Genomic DNA, 23,465 nt, shown 5'->3' with positions numbered 1-23,465 from the left:
TCTACCCCCCCCCCCCCGGCCCCAGCTGTTTGTCGGCGCTTTGTCGGCGCGGCGCTTCAACAGCAAGGTCCCGCTGCTGGGTCCCGCTGGCTGGGGCGCTCGGCGGGCCACATGACGAGGTCTGGCGGGCCGGATTTGGCCCGCGGGCCTTGTGTTTGACACCCGTGACCTAGATCAACCTTCCCCAGCTTTGTTTTCTCCATAAGTTTGAGCTTGCAGCTCCAGCCAGCCTATCCATGCTGACTTGGGATAATGGGAGTTTGAATCCAAAACTTCTGGAGGGTACTAGGTTGGGGAAGCTGACATAGACTCATAGAATCATAAAGTTGGGAGGGACCACAAGAACCCTCTTGTCCAACCCCCAGCGATGCAGGAATTCTTCGCTCAGCGTGGGACTCAAACCCATGACCCTGAGCTTTAAGAGTCTCAGCTTCTACTGACCAAGCCATAGTCCCTCTTATCAGCTATCCTGATGGGTGTCTTCGATGTGCAATTAGGAAATAATTAAATGGAGTGAAGAAGGTAGGCCTGACTCATGATTTCTGGGGTTTCTGACCAAATTGTGTAATCAGTGAGGCAGGAAAGATTATGTACGATTGTATTTGAATGTCAGCTAAAGATGCAGTGATGAGACATGTTCTTCCTTTGGAGGAGAAAGTGTTACATATTCTGTTGTCAGCAAGCTCTGCCTCATCTTATTTTTGAAATGTCCTCTTGGGTGACAAGCCAGAAAAGTGAACTTCAGCTGTTATAATTTGGCTAGTTCTGATCAAGGCATTTTCGTGGGAGAAATCCGAATCCCTGCTTGTCAATAACTTCTATACCAAAGGCTGAAGTAGGATTTGCACTTTTGCTAAGTGTCAAGGTGTGCAGATCTTACTGCTTCAGCAAAGCATCTTGAGACAAATCGGTGAACCTCCCTGTAGGATGGGGAAGGGGGTTCAGTGGAAAGGGATTTTCACGCCAAATCATGCTTCTGTTGAAATAGTATCCAGAACTAGGAAGTGTTCATGGCTGCTGGTTCCTGTTAGCTGTAAAAAAAAAGGGATGTTTTTGCTTTTCATATGATGGTTTGAATTCTATCTAGTATTTTTTGTTAGACAAATCTTGGCATCTTGTTCAGTAGCTGGGAGAAGCAGCTTGGGAAGAAACAGGCAACAAGCCTCTTCATTGTCTTTTTAATTCCATTTGTTCTAGACAAATTTCCCTTAACAGCTGCAAATAATAAATTTATCATAACCTATATAACTTTTAATCTCAGTTTGTATAAAAGCAAGCCTTTCAAAAACTGGCACAAAGTTGCTTTGGAATTTAACATGGTTACAAAAACTACAGGATAGAAAATATTTTTTTAAAAAAGCATAGCAAGCTACAGTATTTACTTGTATTAAATAACACTGATCCTCTTCCTTGAAATGCCTATCTATATTATATAACTTTCTGTTGGAAATTAATGAATCTGCTATTGTGAAAAACCTTTGCAACCACCACCACCCTTGTTTACAAACATTTATTGAAATTTAAGTTTCATTTTTGTTTTAGTAGTAGTGGCGGCAGCTAATATTTAGAGAAGGTTCCAATGTTATCTTTCCCTATATAATTGTGAATTGTAGCAAATGTTTTGCCCAAGCCTAGTAATGGCTCATTGTGATGTTTGCAATATCTAGTTTCATGACTTTTGCTCTGGAGGCTGTTTGCACAGAGAATTGGTTCTTCAAGGGAAGCCTTATTGCTTTTTAAAATTATATCTTTCTCTGTTTTTTTACTCGGAGTAGCTTAGATTTGCCTGGACTATAGACCCAAAGCAATTGTTTTCTTTCTAATGAGGTACTAGAGCATAGATAGCCAAATTAAGGCCCGGGGGCCGGATATAGCCCAATCGCCTTCTAAATCCGGCTCACGGAACGGTCTGGGAATCAGTGTGTTTTTACATGAGCAGAATGTGTCCTTTTATTTAAAATGCATCTCTGGGTTATTTGTGGAGCATAGGAATTCGTTAATTATTTTTTTCCAAAATATAGTCCGGCCCCCCACAAGGTCTCAGGGACAGTGGACCGGACCCCTGCTGAAAAAGTTTGCTGACCCCTATCTAGAGGTAGCTGTTCTGCATTCTCTCTTTCCTTCTCAATTAAATATCAGGGCTGTCTTAACGATACTCCAGTTTCTTTGGATTTGGGAAGTCCTTAAACATAACTGTGAGGGATAAGAGATACCGGGAGCCCCCTCCCATCCTGAATACCAGCTCCTCCCCCAGTGGGGAGGGGGAGACTTCGAGTGGCAATTCAGGAAATGGAAACAGGAGCTCGAGTACCTTAGCGGAGCACAGGCACCGCCGGGGAAAGGAACAGGGAAGCAGGGAGACGGTGGGAAGGAGGCCGATCCCAGCTACTCCGGAATTGCGTAAAAAGCGCAGGGGGCGGAGATTCAGCATGCCTAGATTACTTTGCTGGAGAAAAACGCGCCAACCTCCATTCGGAGGTACTGAGGAAGACTGACAACATGTACCACTATCTGTAAATAACACTGCTTTCAGCACTGTAAATACACAGCACCAATAAAAGGATAAAATGCAGAGCTGTGTGGAGTCGTTACTCTGAAGTAGCCCACCCAGGCCACTGTGACAATAACCCTATTTTTTCATGCTAAATTGTTAATTAGACTTGTCATTGCAACATAAGGTGTAGTCTTCGTATCTCAGCAGGTTCGCTGCATTGTGGTATCTGCTAAGATTTAAGTTTACAATAATGCCTGTATTTTATAACATTCCCATTCCCAGTTTATTTTACTGTCTGAATGCATTACAATGGAAAGTTCTGTATCTGTCTGCTTTTTGTACAAGGTTACAGCCAGGCATAGGCGGTAGTCAGATGATAGAGAGGTGGGAGCTACAAAACATCTCTCAAGAAGAAAGCAATGATGCAGAACCCTTCATAGATAGCTCTACAAATAGGTTGTCTTAGCTGAGACACTGTTCTGCCTGCCTTACACCCTAAAAAAATAAATTGACCCTGTTGTGGCTATATTACACACTTTTGCGCTCCCCAACCATTTCATTATTTGATCCCCTTGCTATTTTGTGTTTTTTGAAGCTACGAGGTTTCTAGACGTGTTTTTCTTTGTTCATTCTGTAATGAAGTTAGGTAAAGGTAAAGGGACCCCTGACCGTTAGGTCTAGTCACGGACGACTCTGGGGTTGCGGTGCTCATCTCGTGTTAATTGGCCGAGGGAGCTGGCGTACAGCTTCTGGGTCATGTGGCCAGCATGACTAAGCCGCTTCTGGCGAACCAGAGCAGCACACGAAAACTACGTAATGAAGTTAATCACTTACCGGTATAATTTCCCCTATAATCACCACACCTCCCCTAAATTTAGATTACTGTTTGTTACATATTGAATAACGATCCTTCACAGAATGCAACATCATGCATAAACCAATATCCCAAGTTGAGAGCTTTGTTCTGATTTCTCCCTGGGTTCATCTCTTAACATAATGTTGGTCATCCGCTTAGCTTTCCTGGACCATAAAACTGGTTATTTACCAGACTGGAGTAGTGAAAAAGCTTTCTTGTTGAACCTCTCTGTGTTCTCAGTGAAAGCACTCAGGGAACAGTCAAGTGGGGCTATACTTTGAAATAAGTCTCACTGTCTCGCTCGTCAAATGTATGTATTAAAACTTCCATTAAACTAAATTTCAGATTGCACATTGATCGAAATGCTGCAACAGTATCACAAACTCCCTTATCCAATTTTGCACCAGAACTTTGCTACCAAAGCTACATATTTTCTCTTGGTTAGATGGCAAGGTACTCCTAGAATAACTTTTTGTCACTTGGTGACACAATTGCTGCTTGGGAAGCACTTCTTTCTGCATTCTGCTGATATAAGCAATATAAGCAATAATGTAAAAACTACTACTTAGATCAGCTTTATTCTAGGATAAAAACCACAGAAATATTTCTCTGCTTTACCTATTGAATGTACTCTTACAATTAAACTGTAAAGGGTGAAGATTTTGGTATCTACTAAGATCAGCCTTACGGATTCTGAAAGTTAAAAATGGATTTATCACATGTCTAAAATGCTGATATCGGAATTCTCACATTGCAAGGCTGCTGTCCCTAGGGAGCCGCAGGCAGCTGTTAAGGAGTGATGGAAATCCTTTCCTTATGTTTCTCCCCTTTGCTGTCCCACCCTGAGTTGGGTAGATGAGGAAATGGCAAAACCCGAAAAATGCCATGCAAATGATCCCCCATTAAAGCATTTAATTACATGATTCTCAGTTGCGTTAACTAAACAATAGAAAGTTGTTTCTCAAATTGTATAACCCTGAGAGTCTTCTCTACCCAGTTACAAGTTGATTGACAGGTCAACATAAGTATTTGAAGTTTATGTTCCTGTCCTAAGAAGATGGACAAGCTTTTTGAGTCTACCCTGTGTAGGTCAAACTGACAAACTGGAACCAGGCATTTTACCCCTTTGTAGTTCATTGCACTATTTATGGTTCACTAAGCCAAACACACCCAGAGGACCACTTCACACATTCTCAAAAGGAGATGATAAAAGATACAGCTTTGCATAAAATTTGCACATGCTAATTTATAGGTCAATACTTTGGCCACCTCATGAGAAGAGAAGAATCCTTGGAAAAGACCCTGATGTTGGGAAAGATTGAGGGCACTAGGAGAAGGGGACGACAGAGGACGAGATGGTTGGACAGTGTTCTCGAAGCTACGAACATGAGTTTGACCAAACTGCGGGAGGCAGTGGAAGACAGGAGTGCCTGGCGTGCTATGGTCCATGGGGTCACGAAGAGTCGGACACGACTAAACAACTAAACAACAACACCAATTTATAGGTGCCAATCCACTATAAGTAGAAATACACTACATTTTGCCATACTGGGGAAGACTGCCACCAGGTGGCTTCTGTCCCTGCTCAGTCTGTTGTGCATGTGTTAAATGTTTCATGGGTATCTTCAGTTCTCCCTTAGAGTTCCTCATCTTTTCAGCAACACTTGGATCCTTCAAAATAGAGACTGTCCTTTGAAGACTAGGATACATGGTGATCCTGAACACAACCCACCCTCTGAATATGAGAGCCTACCAGGGCTTAATGAACTTAGGTTTGTTGCATATTAGTAGTAGTAGTAGTAGTAGTAGTAGTAGTAGTAGCCTGGGCGACTTTCAAACATTAAAAACTTTCCAATACAGGGCTGCCTTCAGATGTCTTCTAAAGGTTGTATAGTTACGCCTCATCATCTGATGGCAGGGCATTCCACAGGGTGGGTGCCACTACCGAGAAGGCCCTATGCCTTGGTCTTTGTAACTTCACGTTGTAACTTCACGTCTTGCACTGACGGAATCGCTTGGAGGCCCTTGGAGCTGGACCTCTGTGTCTAGGCTGAGCAACGAGGTGCAGATGCTCCTTCAGGTATACAATCTAATCAGTGCACCAAACTATGTGCTTCTCCGTTGTGAAAGCACCCCTTAGAGGCATCTCCTAGTAGTGTTCTGGGAAGGAGTAAGAAAAACCCCAGGCGTAAGTAGGCCTTCCAATGCCAAAAGCTTGAGCAGGCATAAATCTTTGGCTCTGGAGTCTTAAGTTACATACTGTAGGTGCTATGATGAAGCTGCAGAGCTAATCCTTTGAATAAGCTGCGGGAGCTTTGGCACTCGTTGCTCACATACCAAGCAGGTATAGATTGGGCAGTGGGGGGCCTTTTTAATTAGGGTTTTCAGTGAAGGGCCTCAGGCTCTGGTGCACTGCTGAAATAAGAAATGAAAGGAAATACTGAAGTTGTCCTAATATAGCTTTTACTGGATTGTCATTTGGAAGAATTCTGTAGTATAGTGGTACCTCTAGTTGTGAACTTAATTCGTTCAGGAGGTCTGTTCTTAACCTGAAACTGTTCTTAACTAGAGACGTGCTTTTGCTAATGGGGGCTCTTGCTGCCGCTGCGCCGCCAACACACAATTTCTGTTCTCATCCTGAGGCAAAATTCTCAACTCGAGGTAACTTCCAGGTTAGCGGAGTTTGTAACCTGAGGCGTTTGTAACTCGAGGTACCACTATCTCTCTAAAGGGCACCCATGCTCATGTTTTGAATGTATTCAAAATTATATAAGAATAGATTCATTTGTCCAAAAAGTCAGATGGTCAAACTTCTTAGTTTAATTACATTGTTGTTTTGTTTTTTGTTTTTCCAAATAAAAGGTAAAGGGACCCCTAACCATTAGGTCCAGTCATGCCCGACTCTGGAGTTGCACGCTCATCTCGCATTATTGGCCGAGGGAGCCGGCGTATAGCTTCCAGGTCATGTGGCCATCATGACAAAGCCACTTCTGGCGAACCAGAGCAGCACATGGAATTGCCCCCTATATATTTGCCATGACTTAGAAAAATATATTAAATTGCACATAAACTACATGTCAGCACTTGGCCAGCAGTAATTGTCGGTACAAGCAAGTCCATTTGATAGCTTAACTCGAAAAGGGGTGTGTGTGTGTGTGTGTGAATAAAACAATTCTTTCTCTTTAGGAAGGGGCGGTCGTAAGCAAGGCGTACCACCCAGGAATTTTAAAAAAGAATTCCAAATTGGAATTGGCCACAATTACAAAGCTTGCTACAAACATTTGTGCACAAATAGACCTGAAGTCTCACTGGTACAAAGAAGTTAAGTCTTACGTACTCTCATCTAAATTTACCTGTCAAGAGTTGTAGCTTTACTTGATTGTTATGCAACGCAGGCCCAGGCTTCCTAGAACACGTCTGATGAAGCAGTGTTCTTTATGTATGCAGAATCTCCTCTTACAAAATAAATCTGGAGAACTAGGGCAAAACTCTGTTCTGATGTAACTTGGCTCACTCAAGATTTACACCAGTATTTACGGCACTGATCTGTGCTTCCTCATATACCAGCAGCAGCTTTTTGAAACCAAGCATGCATGGGGTTTGATACGTGAGGCATGAAGCTACATCATTACTCTGGCCTTCAAAAGTAATGCCCCAAGATGTTCTATGAATCCCGGAAGGAGGGGATCGATAGGAAAACACGCAGAATCTCATGTATATCCCTCAGGGAAATTTTATCTGGTCAGATACAATATCTCAGATGTTTTGGACTACAACTGTCAGCCCCAGCTAACATTGCTGGGCGGTGTGGGAACTGTAGCTCTAGCTTCTTCAGGGCGCGAGGCTACCAAAGCCTGTACTATACATTGCCTATTCTCTGTAAACTCAGCATTAATGGTTAGCTATAATTCTATTCCTACTTCCCTGGAAAGAAGTCTCACTGAACTCAACAGGACTTATTTCTGACTAAAGGTGAACAAGACTCTGCTGTTAATATCCAGTCCATTAACTTTAGCATGGCCAAAATAAGTGTTTTCTTGTTTTTCTCTGCTCTTAAGATTATAATGTTAAAGAAACCAATCAAAATATTTTAACCTTGAATGGAGCAGACCACCCGACATTTGGCAGATGATGCTAATCACTAACTAATTTGCAGGTTTTAAGCATACAAAGTGGGGGAGGGCAGATGCTGGACTCCCAGCTTTCATCAGCTGCAACTAACATGGTCAATGGTCAGAGATGGTGGGAGTTACAGCCCCCTACCCGAGCAGTGGTTACCTTCTTCCCTATTAGCGGGGGAAAGGCTTGCAGGAGCAGAATTTCACCTGCCATTGAAAATAATTGGGAAGCTCTGGTTCCCATGGTGTGCACGCATGCATGTTAACCAAATAAAGGGTGATCAGTAAATAGAATTTATTTTGCACATTTGGCAAGTCTTCGTGAGGCTTGAGCGGAAAATCTTAAGTCCCTTCCGAGACCAATATACTGTGTGTGCCAAACCAATACTTCTCTCTCTCTTTTCAAATGGCATTTCACTTATTAAAGTTCAATTGCAGCACAACATCCTCCTATTCTTCTCGTTTTAATGTAGGTGGGAGAAGAGGAATGCAGCAGGAAACCTGTCGAACCACTTAAATAAATACCGCCACAGACGTGTTTTGCATTGTTTGCCATCATAGTTTAATCATTTTTAAACAACAATAAAAAAGGGTTGCATCCCTAGCGATGCAGCTATCAACATGGGATTGAGGAATTTCATACAGTATCTGCTAAAGTTTAAGCAGGTTTGGCAGCTCAGCAAATATCATATGATTGCAGCATCCGTGATTTCAATTCCCACAGTCGTGTCCTCTCTTCGGCGTGAAGAGTCTTGTCTTTTCATAATAACCACTACCAGGTTTGGATGGAATTAGACCCCCGCATGTAGTTCATGGCCCCAGCTCATGATTATCACAATTAAACGATTGTCTCTTTTGAGTTCCTTTTGACTGAATGGAGGCCCAGCAATGACTGCTGGTTTGAAGGGATGCTGACAGACTTTGGGATGAGGAGGATAACTCTTTGATTGGTCCGACGCCATTCATTATATAATCTACAGTGGTACCTAAAGGATACCTGCAGGAAGAACAAGGGGAAAGGGCATATTTGAGATGAGAAGAGCGAAACATGGAGAGCAAAAAAAGTGAATTTCATATAGAGCATCTTCACTCTACAGTGCAGCTATAGCATTTCAAGGTCCAGCATCTCAAGGGAAGGTCCTTGTCACTGGATTATCATCCATCAACAATCAGGTGGAAAACACCTGCCCATGTGGAACTGTAAGGTGTGTGTTAAACTGAATTTATGATACGGTCGATCTCTGTAGATCGTGGCATAAGATTGACATAACTCTGATATGACATGAGACCCTCCATGATGAGCTTTGGTGATCCTGGAACAAACCAGATTCCAGCACTCTGCTGAAAGGCATTTGGACATATCCTGAGTTCACCCATATCTGACCAGAAGACAAACACGTGCAAATTTATTTTCAAGTGCAGTCGTGCCTTGGAAGTCGAATGGAATCCATTCCGGAAGTCCGTTTGACTTCCAAAACATTCGGAAAGCAAAGCGCGGCTTCTGATTGGCTGCAGGAAGCCTCATCACGCGTTTGGCTTCCAAAAATAGTTCGCAAACTGAAACACTTACTTCCGGGTTTGCGGCGTTCGGGAGCCAAAACGTTCGAGAACTGAGCTGTTTGAAAACCAAGGGACGACTGTACATGTTACTCAACTCCTCAGTGAGATCCATCCCCACAATGGTAAGGTGATGTAAAGGCAGATCACCGAAAGATGGGCAGGTGCAGATACCATCAAAGTATTTTGCTCTTTTGTTAAGCAAACGGGAACAGGAAGACCAAAGATGGGCAAGGTGGGAACTTCGCAGGAAAGTCTGGTAGGGATTGTAAAAATTGTTGGACACATTCTAAAGCCCCTCCCCTCTCCACTGGCACACCTTGGCATTTGTCCACAGACAGCTTTCCAGGTTGTGTGGCCAGCATGACTAAACCGCTTCTGGTGCAACAGAACACCGTGACAGAAACCAGAGCGCACAGAAACACCATTTAACTTCCCGCCACAGCAGTACCTATTTGTCTACTTGCACTGGTGTGCTTTCAAACTGCTAGGTTGGCAGAAGCTGGGACAGAGCAATGTGAGCTCATTCCGTTGCGGGGTTTCGAACCGCCGGCCTTCTGATTGGCAAGCCCAAGAGGCTCAATGGTTTAGACCACAGCACCATGAGGTTAGTTGGCTAGCTACAACAGGGCAGCACTTGCCCCAGTGCTCCCCAGGACTCAGCATATTTCTGCTTCACTTCAAGGGTAGATATACTTTCCTCCCCCCCCCTCTCTTCACTTCAAGTTTATGCCCACATTTCTGTAAGCTTTTCAGAACAGTTAGGGAATCTTCTACTCTTTAATCAAGGTATGTATGTATCATAATTTGCTACCTGCTTAGAATGTAACTTCGCTGTCTAAAGCAGCATCTTTATAGATTCTGTCACTCCTATTTCATCTAATAAACCAAACACTGTTTAGTTCTTTGTGAGAGCATCCTGTGGGCATAATGTTAACACACTTCCATAAAGATCCCAAACAGTTGTGTATATGAACATACATGTGAGTCCAGGTGCACACTGGTAACAGGACCAGACCTATTAAACATTACAGAAGAAGGTTGAGGTCCAGCCATCAAGAAGCAGTTCTGAGGCTCTTGCAAGATCATAAAGAGCCACCCAGCTGTGCAATGTATAAGCTCTCAGTAGGGAGGTATGATTATTTCATTAACTTATTTCCTGCCCCTCCTCCTCCCAAAGGAGCCCAGGGTCACAAACACATCAATACTGAAAACACTGTTAATAGCATTCTAAAAAACGGTTAAATACATTTTCTCAACCCATGATTTCGGTGCCAGGAATGATGGGAGAGATTCACTCAGCAAGTCCAGTGACTTGAAGTCCTGAGCAAAGACTTCTGCTTGCACAACAGGGCTTCCCTCCCTGTATTCCCCCCCCCCCCAAAATGGCTTGGGGGGTGTTGGGGGAAAAGAGGAGAGCTCTTTGCATCTGGCAAGCTAAAATGCTTGCACTGATGGGATGGTTGTCTCTGAGCGACACTGAATTTCACCCAGTGCCTTTCAGCCATCAAATGCCTGGAAGTCAGTAAGGGAGACAGGTGTACTTCACTAAGCAGGGCCTTCACAAATGGGGACCTACCACCCAATACGCTCTGCCATGGGTCAATGCCTATGGGGCAGCCCCCAGTGATGGCACCACCAATCAAAGGTTGGTTCTATGCTCTATGTCAGGAATGGGAGACTTGGCTCTCCAGGTGATATTGGGCTCTAGCTCTCATCAGCTGCAACCAGCATGGCCAATAGGGACGATGAGAGTTGCAGTCCTACAATATTCCCCACCCCTGCTCGTAAGTTTGTTCCAACCTTAGCTCAGCTAAAATTCCAGCAGGATGTATAGCACAACTTAGCACAACTTGTTCTTGTTCCATGTCCATGTATTTTAAATTATTTAACAACAACAACAAATTTATACCCCACCCATTTGGCTGGGTTTCGCCAGCCACTCTTGGCAGCTCCCTACAGAATATTAATAATAATAAATCAATAAAACATCAAACATTAAAAACTTCCCCAAAACATTAAAAACTTCCTTCAGAAGTCAAGATAGTTGTTTGCTTCCTTGACATCTGATAGGAGGGCATTCCACAGGGCGGGCGCCACTACCGAGAAGGCCCTCTGCCTGGTTCCCTGTAACCTCACTTCTCACAGTGAGGGAACCACTAGAAGGCCCTCAGAGCTGGACCTCAGTGTCCGGGCTGAACGATGGGGGTGGAGACGCTCCTTCAGGTATCCTGGGCCGAGGCCGTTTAGGGCTTTAAAGGTCCATAGCTGCCAAGTTTTCCCTTTTCTCACGAGGAAGCCTATTCAGCATAATGGAATTTCCCTTAAAAAAAGGGATAACTTGGCAGCTATGTAAAGGTCAGCACCAACACTTTGAATTGCTCGGAAACGTACTGGGGGCCAATGTAGGTATTTCAGGATCAGTCTAATATGGTCTGGGCAGCCACTCTCAGTCGCCAGTCTAGCTGCCGCATTCTGGATTAGTTGTAGTTTCCGGGTCACCTTCAAAGGTAGCCCCATGTAGAGCACATTACAGTAGGACTTAGTACATTAGCTTTCCACTCCCAGTTCCACATAACACAACCAATAAATGCATACGGTATTAAGAAAAGGAAGTACTATACATTCAATCCATATTTTGGATTGCCACTAGAAAAAAAAAATCCCATCTGATGAGAAACAAATTGTAATTTGTTAGCTGCATCAAAATTGCTGATTATTAGATGCCGGGGGGGGGGGAAGCTATACCCCTTGTTATGATGGAAGGCTTCTAAATAACAGGGGGACCCTCCAGAAGTAGAAGACTTCCCACTTTGTAAGAATGATAGTCAACTGTTAAAATGGAGACTGGCAGGCTGGAGTGGGAAGATCTTGCCAGAAGTGTGGGGAAGGAATCTAAGAAAAAAATGAATGCTTGAATATGGCTAAGTGGTGTCACTTGTGCCCACTGCTGCCAGTGGTCAGTGGTCACCACTGTCAGTGGTCACCACTGTCATGAAACCCCCAGGTGGTGCGCCAACAGGCAATGCAGCACTCGGTTGAAAATGATTCCCCATTTTAAGCTCCCCAAAAAGTTTAAAGTGATTAAGGTTGGGTTCAACAAAAATATTCAGTGCTTGCAGCTGCCTACTTCACAATGGCCATTGGGCTTCCATGTTTGCCATCATATTGATATCCTTTTGTAGGGCGGTGAACAACCACCTGGGTACAATTCAGGATGTAAAATTCTGGTCGGAAAAAACCTAGTAGTGCCTCTTGGAAAAAGCAGGAAATTGTCTTAAAATCGCCATGCAAGCTTAAGCAAGGCTTCTCCAGGAATAGCTGCATTGTTGAGCCAGGCTCCAAGTGGCTGCTCGTTTGTTTAAGACATTTTCACAGGATATCCTAGTTAAGCCTGACAGCTTGTTTACAACGGGTTCTTGCCTTCAGGCAATCTCCAAGTGATGTCAGCTACTGAAATTTCAGCAGCGGCCAAGGCAGCTCAAGCATTGCGTTTCGCCAGGAAGCTTTCCAGGCAGCAGCTCAAAAAACTTGCTCAAATGTTAGAGAAATAGTTCACAAACCCAAAATGTTAAGCCTGACCTTTTCTAAATCCCCCTTCGAGTTTTCTGAAACACTGTGCAGTATCTTTGGTGAACTATCAACCGTTCTAGGGAGATGTAATTCTGTGCGATCTTGCTGAGGCGAGGCTCAATGAGCCAAGGAAGGATCTGCCCCTTCAATGCTTAAAAAAGCCCCAAAACACCCCAGAATCTTGGATTCAAAAGCTTTCCTGTGCAGAACAGAGACTAGGTTTGTGTGTTGATCATAGAAACAATGATGATATTCATTCAAATGGATAAACAGCAGTCTCTGTGGGAGACAGGATCTTATTTAAGGATGACGGAAAATAGCTTCTCTGCAAATGTATGGGTCTCTGTTCTGAAAATAGTTCCACTAAACTCTTAAGTTCAATGAGTTGCAGTAGTAGTGCATTGCTCACCCAGAGGGCAGCTTTTGATATATGCATCACTTGGTGTGGGCATACCCTCCAACATTTATCCGATGAAAATACAGTGGTACCTCTGGATAAGAACTTAATTCATTCTGGGGGTCCATTCTTACCCCGGAACATTCGCATCCAGTGGCGCGTTGTTCTGCACAGGCGCAGTCGTCGGTAGCCCGCTCCTGCTCAGGCGCTGCCGGCAGAAACCTTTCCTTTCCTTCTGGGTTTGCTGCATGCATAGCTGGGAGCATTTGCAAAGGGGGTGGTTCGTATCCAGAGGTAACACTGTAGGGACAACCTATTCCATAACAATGATGATGTCCACTGCGGGTTGCGTTTTTCCAGGTTACGAACGTGGCGGACCCGGAAGTGTTTACTTCCGCGTTTCGCTGCGCACACATGCGCAAAAGCGTCGCTTGGGTTGCGGACTTTTCAGGGTGTGAATGGCACCCCGGAACGGATTGGGTCCGCAACCCGAGGTTCTACTGTATTTTTAATATTCTGTTGGGAGTTGCCCAGAGTGGCTGGGGAAACCCAGCCAGATGGGTGGGGTATAAATAATAAATTATTATTATTTAAGAATAATAATTAATAATAATAATATTACTACTACAACTTTTACAGGTTGTCTAGTTACAGGTTGTCTCCTAGGCTTGGGGGTCACATGACTCCACACCCTCCCACATTTCTCCAATGAAAAAGTGGGACATTCCAGGCTCAAATCAGAAACCAGGATGGCTTCTAAAAATCTGGGTCTGTCCCTGGAACAAAGGGTGCCCTTGGAAGGTCTGTGTTAGGGACAATGTAACATTAAAAAAAACACCCTTTTAATGGCATGGTACCCAAATACCATAAATAACCTCATCCCTAGTATGGTTTTTAACAACTACTGGTATTGGTTTTCTCTAGCATACCGTCAAACATTTCTCTGATGAAAATAGGGACGTCCCATTCCACAATGATAATTTTACTATTAATACCCCACACATCTTGCTGGGTTGCCCACTCTGAGCAGCTTTCAACATATATAAAACATAATAAAACATTTTTTTAAAAAACCTTCCCGATTCAGGGTTGCCTTCTGATGCCTTGGGGGGTTCATACCCTCCGACATTTCTCCAATGAAAATGGGGATATCCTAAGAAAAAGCAGGACATTCCAGGATCAAATCGGAAACCGGGATGGCTTCTCTAAATTAGGGGTGTCCCTGGAAATTAGGGACACATGGAGGGTATGCTTTAGTAACCATTCCTCTAGGCATTGCTATTACGAAACTGAGAACTGTTCTGAGCAATTCATTTGGTCTCAACCTATCTGTGGGTATCTCAAAGCCAAAATTAAATGGGTGCCACTGGGTGGCAAAGTTTAATCAAGCACCCATGGATTCAGCTATCCTCTTGTGATCCAATTGACACAGGCAATGCTCCTCTTTGGCCAGTACTCAGTACTGCTTTAATGGGAGTCTGAAATCTAGCGACTTTCTGTGATTATTTGGCTGTGTGTGCGATTGGGCAGCATGGATTATTGGAGCTGCACTCAAGTCTTTCCTGCCGAAGAGTTTTTAATGCCCTAAAAATAAGCACCATACAACACTTGAAACCAAAGTGCTCAGGGAATATTACAGTCGAATGTTATGAGTGTTTGTCCAAGCAAAGGAACAATTAGATTCGCCTATAATGATCACTGTGTAGTGTAGGGTCACCTGCTGGGCCATTGTGAGTGAATCTAAGAACAATGATCTAGTGTCAATACTTTTAAGCAACAGGACCTAATGAAGCACACTGAAATATCAAAACTCGGCATGCAGCTGGACAGAAATTGAGATAGGGCTTGAAAACATCTATATAGCATCCCAGGAGGTTAGTTGTACCGAGCCTTGCCAGTGAGATCAGTCGGTTAGATCGTGGTGCTGATAACATCAAGGTCACAGGTTTGAGCCCTAAATGAGCACATATTCCTACATTGCAGGGGGTTGGACTAGAACAGGAATCCCCAAACTGTGGCCCTCCAGATGTTTTGGCCTACAACTCCCATGATCCCTAGCTAAGAGGACTAGTGGTCAGGGGTGATGGGAATTGTAGTCCAAAACATCTGGAGGGCCAAAGTTTGGGGATGCCTGGACTAGAATAATTCAGGGGTCAGCAAACTTTTTCAGTAGGGGAGCCAGACTATATTTTGATTTGTTGTTGTTGTTGTTGTTGTTGTTGTTGTTTACAACATAGTCTACAACAACTCATACATACAAACAAACAAACCCACCACCATCCACCACCATTGACAATTTAATTATCAAAATTAAACTCCTATCCCCTTACAAAAAGAAAACATAACATAAAAATAAAAGACTTCCTTTATCCTGTAAATGGCCTCCTTATTTACTTCTTGTGTACAGTACTATTTCTTTTATATGTGATTATTACAATTTTTCCTAGTTATGACTTAAAAAACCACAAAGTCTCCTATAGAAATTAATCAAAACAAATCCAGTTGTATATTTTGGGGCACTGTTTGGTAAAGTATTCTCTGCATTTCCCCCATTCTTTTGAAATTCTTGTCTAGGTTGTCCTCTAATTGCCTCTGTTAATCTGGACAATTCATTATAATCTAATAATTTAATTTGGGGGGCAAAATGAACAAATTCCTATGTCCCACAAATAACCCAGAGATGCATTTTAAGTAAAAAAACACATACACCTTTCAACTTGAATGTTTTGGCTCCCAAATGCTGCAAACCTGGAAGTGAGTGTTCTGGTTTCCAAACGTTCTTTGGAAGCCGAACATCCGATGTGGCTTCCGATTGAGTGCAGGCAGCTCCTGCAACCAATCAGAAGCCGTGCCTCGGTTGTCAAATGTTTTCGGAAGTCAAACCAACTCCCGGAACGGATTCCGTTCGGCATCCAAAGTATGACTGTAGTTGAATGCGAGGGTTGGTTTGCCTGTAGGGCAGTCTCTAGACTGGACAGAGAGCCAGGCGAGAGTAAGGCTCCGGCTCGTACCATCTCCCATTATGTACAGAACCTTTAATGTGAACCACAGCCTTTACGCTTGGGCCTAACAACATCTGTGCCCCACCTTTTCATGGATGAATCATGCCGGCTGGCCTGCTATGCACTAAAACTTCCATGTGCAGTGGAACACAGGAAGTTATCATACATGGAGTCAGGCAACGGGTCCATCTAGCTCAGCATGGTCTGCACACTAGTAATGGTTCTCTGGGATTTCAGCCAAGGGAAAGTCCCAGCACCAGTGGGGTGGCGTGGTTGCGCCAGGCACAAAATTTTAACAACTGGCACCACCTCAATACAGCTACATGCTTCCATTTCTCAGCTCCACTGAAAACTTCTCAATGAGAACCAGGAATGACCTCTCCAGACAACACAATTCTTCTTCTCTTAACCCTCCACCTGTGATCTCCTGGGTGATGTGGACACCTTAGGCAGTTGCGTGTGCATGCGTACTCCATCTGTTTCCTTCCCACCCTGCTTCTGTGCAGCCCCAGGCACTGGTAACCCATGCTACGCCACTGCCCAGCCCTCCCAGGAAATGTTAGGCATTGAACCTGGGCCTTTTCTGCATGCAAAGAAGATTCTCTACCACTGAGCTATGCAACCATTCTGTGGGGGAAGTGTGCGAGTTTGCAGCTTCCTCCAGCGCATAGCCCACATGCTCGGGCCACGTGTCGCATAGTTTCCTATGGAACTTGTTCCCATTATAAATGTTTAGCACTACAGTGTACAAGTCCTCTGTATACACACTGCGTCCTCTTATTATATTGCCAGCTTTGTGTTCCAACAGTTATGCATGTTCCCTATTAAATTGAGCCCCTGCTGATACACAACAAAAATTTGAAATCTCTTCCTCGCCTGAGCTGGAGAGCACATTGCCTCATTAATAAAGCCCCCTCCTGTTGGACTTAATAGAGTAGGAATGGAATCAGATCTCCCACATGGCAGCAAAGACAAGCTATAGGTTACCATGCAATTGATAATTTATTATAATTAATCTGATCTATCTAGTATTCGTATCAGGCTTATGACCACAGTATATAAAAATGGGAAACAATGCAAAAAATATACATGCAGCTTATAGATATTTCGCTCCTGACTGAAAAATACTTTTTAAAAAAATCTCATGAGTTATTTTAAGATGCAAATTATTCTTTGGAGTTGCACTGATAAATAGTTGTTAAGCATTTGCAGTTAAAATGCATATTCACCTGAGCAGCGATTAAGCATATTCATGGTAAAAGTTAAATACTGTGTTTCAGAAAAGAACTCCTCCTACATCACTCCAAGTCACTAGCAGCAATTTGGGAGATATAATAAAAAAATAGGAAGCTTTCGGGGCCCAGAGAAAGAGTGGACTGCACCCTATAGTTAAAAGTGTCAACTTAAGATGACATTTACAGTCCATGGAGTGCAGCAAAGAAGCAGAGGAACATTACTGGAAAACAGAAAGTGTTAATATGCTCTGTAAGCTCTTACACAGAGTAAGAGTTTCATAGCCCTTTTCTTTGAACAGCTATTTTCTGGAGAGAAGAGAATCCATTATGAAAGACTGACCACCATGTAAATGCTTATTAAAGGAATATAATATACTAGAGAAATATGAAAAAAAATCTGTATTAAAAATAGGTATTACTTTCCTTCCTTTGTTACTTGCCTGTTTTTTCAGTGTCTATATGTGGTGTGTGTGTGTGTGTGTGTGTGTGTGTGTGTGTGTGTGTGTGTGTGTACCGGTCGTACCTTGGAAGTTGAACAGCTTAGTTCCTGAACATTTTGGCTCCTGAACATCAAAAACGTGGAAGTGAAGTGAGTGTCCTGGTTTGTGAACTATTTTTGGAACCCAAACATCCGACAGGGCTTCTGCGGTTTCCAATTGGCTGCAGGAGCTTCCTGCTGCCATTTAGAAGCCACGCTTTGGTTTCCAAATGTTTTGGAAGTTGAAAGGCCTTCCGGAACGGATTCTGTTTGACTTCTAAGGTATGACTGTGTGTGTGTGTGTGTGTGTGTGTGTGTGTGTGTGTGTGTAACCACCATTTTTTTTAAAAAAAGGAATAATCTTTACAAAGCTGTTAGATCGAGTTATTCCACTAGCATCTGGGCCCCAAAAGCACTCCGGCCATATCTGGTGTTACTGGAAATGGGAGACATGTTCCCATTCCTTTTGTATCAACAGATTTATTTAAATGTTACTGAGGTAATTGTGACACAGATGTACATTCATATCAGCTGCATGCAGGCATCCGTCACTGAATCGGGGCAAGAGTCTCTGGGAGTGTTGGTGGATTGGAAAAACCTAAACTGAGGTTAGAAAATTACGCTGAAGGCTAAAAACCCATCAAGCAATATGTGTTCCTCCTGTGGCAGAGGGTGCCTCTTCAAACCACAACCCAGCTTTATCTCTCGAGCTCCACAAGCAATGAGTTGCCTCTCCTACAGTTCAATAAAGACAAGTGCTCTTGAAATCATTATCAACTTGTGGAAAGTGCCCTGTTCTGTCGGGAATCCTTGCAAACTAAAAAAAGAAAGATTGAGATTTAAAAATAGATTTTTAAAAAAGTTTCTTAATGGGGAAAAAGTATTTTCCACGGCTGTGTACCCGCCCCACCCTGCTCAATCTAATCCAGGCCCCAATCTGGTACAGTGGAACCTCGGTTTAGGAACATCTCGGTTTACGAATTTTCGGTTTACGAACGCCACAGACCCATCTGGAACAGATTAATTCACTTTCCATTACTTTCAATGGGAATGTCCGCTTCAGTTTATGAACGCTTCAGTTTATGAACAGACTTCCAGAACCAATTACACCCATGTTTCAGTTTATGAACGCTTCAGTTTAAGTACTTTGCGGACCTGTCTGGAACGGATTAATCCACTTTCCATTACTTTCAATGGAAAAGTTCGCTTCAGTTTATGAACGCTCCAGTTTAAGTACTCTGCAGACCGTCTGGAACAGATTTATCCACTTTCCATTACTTTCAATGGGAAAGTTTGCTTCAGTTTATGAACAGACTTCCGGAACCAATTGTGTTCATAAACTGAGGTACCACTGTACTCTGACTTGGATGAGCCTAACTCAGATCAGGCCCCAAATTGATTGAGGGGTTAGTCAAAATGATTAATTAGGGGGGAAATAGGGGAGAAACATACACTGAAAATGTTGTCTATAAGAATAAAAGATAATTATTATAAGTTAGTTTGGAGATGATATTTAACACCAATTATTATTATTATTATTATTATTATTATTATTATTATTATTATTATCATCTCTGGATTCCCCACACACCCCTCCATGGGTTCCATCGCTAGTCCTTTTCCGCTGCATATTTTAAATCACTCCAATTTTTAAATCTCCCATATATGCCTAGTTATTGTTACATTACAAGTTTTCTTCAAATCCTGCTAAAGAGCTCAGCTGTGTACAGTGGTAAGTTATAAATCCCCCCCCCAATTCTTTATTGAAATTCTGCTCTTCCTGGTTTCTGATTATCCCAGCCATTTTCGCCATCTCCGTGTAGTCTATCAGTTTGGTCTGCCATTCCTCTCTGGTGGGAACTTTTTCTTCCTGAGGACTCCTCAAATTTTAACCAGAGGGCTGGGCCCCCTCAATATTCCTTGGCCTATGACAGGCCTCCCCGCTGCCCCTCCCGGCTAGGACGGGCCCCACCAGTGGCCGGCCCCATCAGACCTCCTCCTGCCACATGACGTCACTCAAAGTTGGGTAGAACCCAGCCCTTGTGGGCATTAGCATAGCTGCCAAGTTATCCCTTTTTTTAAGGGAAATTCCATTATGCTGAATAGGCTTCCTCGCGAGAAAGGGGAAAACTTGGCAGCTATGGGCATTAGGCAAAGTGATGCAGGTGCAGATACTGGGAGACGAAGCTTTCTGTGCCATGGGGCTCACCCTAGCCTCCCTAAGCTAGCCTACTGCCCTCAAGTGAGGAGGTTGTGGGGTGCTGTCACAGCAGCCGTGATGAAGCAAGATTCAATTGCCAGCCTGATAGGATCCTGTACATGGAAATGGTGAGAGAAGTGGCACTACCTTGCCCGTCATCTCAGGCAGGCCAGCACTGGCAGACAGCATTGTTTTATTTTAAGCGATTCTGCGTCTCCACAAAAACCTTCCCTATTTCGTCTAGGATCCTTAATCCACCCCATTTAGAGTCCCCGAGGGGAACGGCAGCTCTTAGCACGACTTGATATAAGGCAATTACAGAAATGGTAATTGCAGAATTTTCCATCCTTCTTAAGAGTCTGCTCTTTTAGGGCATTTCAAGTATGATCTGCATTAAAATGTTGCAGCGAAGAGTGCTCTTGTTCATTGTTCCAGGCAGTCAGACCACACCTTCCTCCAGGACAGTCCATTCCCCTTCTCCCTCCATTTTCTATGTGCCCCCCCTAAAAATAAAAGCACTCCGTGGTTACTGAGAACATTCAGTTCTCAATGAGCTGTTTTTATGTCTTTCCTTCCGCACTCAGAATGATCCCCCCCTCCTTTTAAGGGAGAGGTTAATTTCTGCAAACTTTAGGATTCCTCCAAGCCAGCTGATATCACCTGCTTGTGTGTAGATGGTGCCAATTTGGCTGCATAATATTCCGTTTATAACCCTTTCCCTTTGTATTTAGAGGTCCTATTCCTCAGCTTGGCAGAAAGTGAAAAATCGGGTCCTCCCTAACAAGAGGGCCCGTGTTGCAGTGCGACCTGGCAACCAGACCCTGTGTTGTGGGTGGGAACGTTTGGATGGCCACAACACCCTATTGGAGGTCCCTTGATCCTGGGTGCAATTGGGCCATTGGGATGGCAGTCAAACTGATCGAGGGGCCTCTATTTAAGCCCATGCACGTGTCCCTGAGCTTCCTCATTGGGGCCAGTGCATCGGAACACCCACCCACCTCTCCCTATATTAGTGCTTGCGCTTGACCTTGCTATGCTGTCATGTGTCATCTGTCGTCGGGACAGGGGCACGGCAGGAATTTCCCCCACTTGGCTGATTGGCTGGTGCCATTTGGGTTTTGCCTGCCGCATAGCAAATCGCCACAACTTGTAAGGTTGAGGATAGGCTCTGGTTCAGGTGATAGGGGTGGCAGGTTGCTTAGCCATCCCTATGCATTGGGTATTCCACTAAAGGAACCCACGGACTCATAGTTGGTCTTCCCTGGTAGGGGTTGTGCCAGGGAGCCAGTGTGGTGTAGTGGTTAAGAGTGGTAGACTCGTAATCTGAGGAACCGGGTTCGCGTCTCCGCTCCTCCACATGCAGCTGCTGGGTGACCTTGGGCTAGTCACACTTCTTTGAAGTCTCTCAGCCCCACCCACCTCACAGAGTGTTTGTTGTGGGGGAGGAAGGGAAAAGGAAATTGATAGCCGCTTTGAGACTTCTTCGGGTAGCGATAAAGCGGGATATTAAATCCAAACTCTTCTTCTTCCTCCTCCAATGTGGGGGGGGCGCAAGTTGGCACCCCTGCCCTCACATAAATGGGGGGCTGCCTGTATATAATCCTTTATGATCCGGTAAGAGGTAACATGATTCTTTGTTATAAACTCTTCAGGAGCCTGAGTCCAAGGGACATCTGAGTGAAACTCTAGCAGACCCCCCTGCTTGCTACTGTCCCAGGAGTTCACCCGAGGCTGACTTATGGTTGGTGCCCAGAGTCAGGGCTAGTACCTGCAAGGGTGCAGGGAGCTAGTCGAACCAGAGCCTATGCAACCACTCACTTGATTGTTATCAATAAAGTTGTGGCCTAAATTCTGCCAAAAGCCAAACCAAAAAATTTGAGTCTTGTCTGAATTTATTTCGGGGGTGGTTAAAAGGTCTACACACGCAATAGTTATTTCCAGGAAAGCTGCCATTGTCTCACAGATATATGGGTACTGGAGTGACAATAACGAATACCGCAGCTTCCTTCCCTGAAAACTTTTGCTAGTTGCAGAGATAAGGCTGCTGTGTCGCAAGCTGCTGTTGTGTTTAGGTGTGGCGGTTTCCTTAAGGGAGGGTGGACCAGGTCAAACTGAAGGCTATACAGATTTCTGCAGTGTCACAAACTGGTAGAGGAAACAGGGAAATGGGCGCCAGCCAGCCACTGATTTATGTCGAACATTATGAGCGCTAGACAACACAAAGAAATAGCAGCCCGTCTAAAATTAAATGGTTTAACTTACGCAGAGGTTGCACAGCTGGCAGGCACCAATTTCTTATGGCTACTTTGGAACATTTATTTTATTTACAGTACTTGGTCTTAAATGCCAAAGATGCAGTTTTTGAAAATCAGACAGGAAATGACTCGAAAAGCAGAGCAGGAAAAGCACAGGGCAAGTGAAACTAAATATGCACCATATATATATATATGTCCACGCCAGTGGTTTCCTAATTGGGGGGCAGTCAAAGAGCTATGCACATGGCATTTCTTTTCATGCCAGAAAACTATGCCACACTTTATCTAAGAAACTGCTGAAACATCTTATCGGCGTTCTGTATTCCAAACAGAAGTTAATAAAGGAGGAACTCTCTGCACTGGAGAACTCCATCAGGAATCACCCGGCCTGGCAGAAGTTCCACAAGGAAAAACAAACCATTTACCACTCTCAACTGGAGTTACTGAAGAACCAGAAAAATAAAAAACTCTGCAACCTTTCCAACCTACAGGCCACCAATCAAAACAAGATCAACAACATTGTCAATCTTTCACAGCAAACACTCAGCCCAGCTGAGGAATCCGTCCTTTCACGGGGACTATCATTCTGCCCTGCCAAATCCCAACACATGATTCAGTTCTGCGGGGACCTGGAAGCATTTTTCCGCCGTTTACGCCTGAAGGAGTATTTTCATCACACACAAGAACAAGACAAAGTAGAACAAACTACATCCCCACAACACAACACCTCTCAACTTACTGGGGAACAACCATCACCCTCCAAACGCATCAATGAACAGAACATTGACCACCAACTACCACCGAAAAGAAGTTACACAAAAAGGGACTCCACATGGACCCCTCCTGATGGACGCAATACCACACTAGATCTGTACATCGAATGCTTCCGCCACAGAATCCAAACGGATGTGACCAGAAAACACCATCGCTTACAACAAAATCTAAACCATGCTGAAAGGAGAGCCATAGAAAATCTCAGGAACAACCCAGACATTATAATTAAAGAGGCAGACAAGGGTGGAGCTGTCGTCATCATGAACAAAACTGATTACATCCAAGAGGCCCACAGACAACTTTCCAATACTGCCTTTTACATGAAATTGGACTCAGACCCCACACAAGCATACAAAAAAGAACTGAACAAGATTATTAAGGAGCTACCCCTACACATCCAAGAACAGATCCTCACAAACACACCAGCGGAACCTCGGCCAGGAACTTTCTATCTTCTACCCAAAATACACAAACCAGGAAACCCAGGACGCCCCATCATCTCAGGTATTGGCACCATTACAGTGGG

The 23,465-nt window shown here is 44.0% G+C and overlaps 1 protein-coding gene across 4 annotated transcripts in view; it reads right to left on the bottom strand.

Annotated features, from left to right (window-relative positions):
• Positions 1 to 8,006: 8,006 nt before the first annotated feature.
• The window catches only part of MARCHF3 (membrane associated ring-CH-type finger 3), a 175,341-nt gene continuing 159,882 nt past the window's right edge, over positions 8,007 to 23,465 (bottom strand). For all 4 annotated transcript variants that reach the window (XM_035100021.3, XM_035100020.3, XM_088653004.1 and 1 more), the window contains one exon: positions 8,007 to 8,465. In XM_035100021.3, coding sequence (XP_034955912.1) covers positions 8,307 to 8,465 — 159 coding nt within the window. In that variant the 3' untranslated portion in view covers positions 8,007 to 8,306. The remainder of the gene's footprint in view (positions 8,466 to 23,465) is intronic.

This window comes from Zootoca vivipara, chromosome 10 (genome assembly GCF_965207765.1).
Source record: "Zootoca vivipara chromosome 10, rZooViv2.hap1.1, whole genome shotgun sequence".
Classification (NCBI taxonomy): domain Eukaryota; kingdom Metazoa; phylum Chordata; class Lepidosauria; order Squamata; family Lacertidae; genus Zootoca; species Zootoca vivipara.
This window is presented reverse-complemented; position numbering and strand designations above follow the sequence as displayed.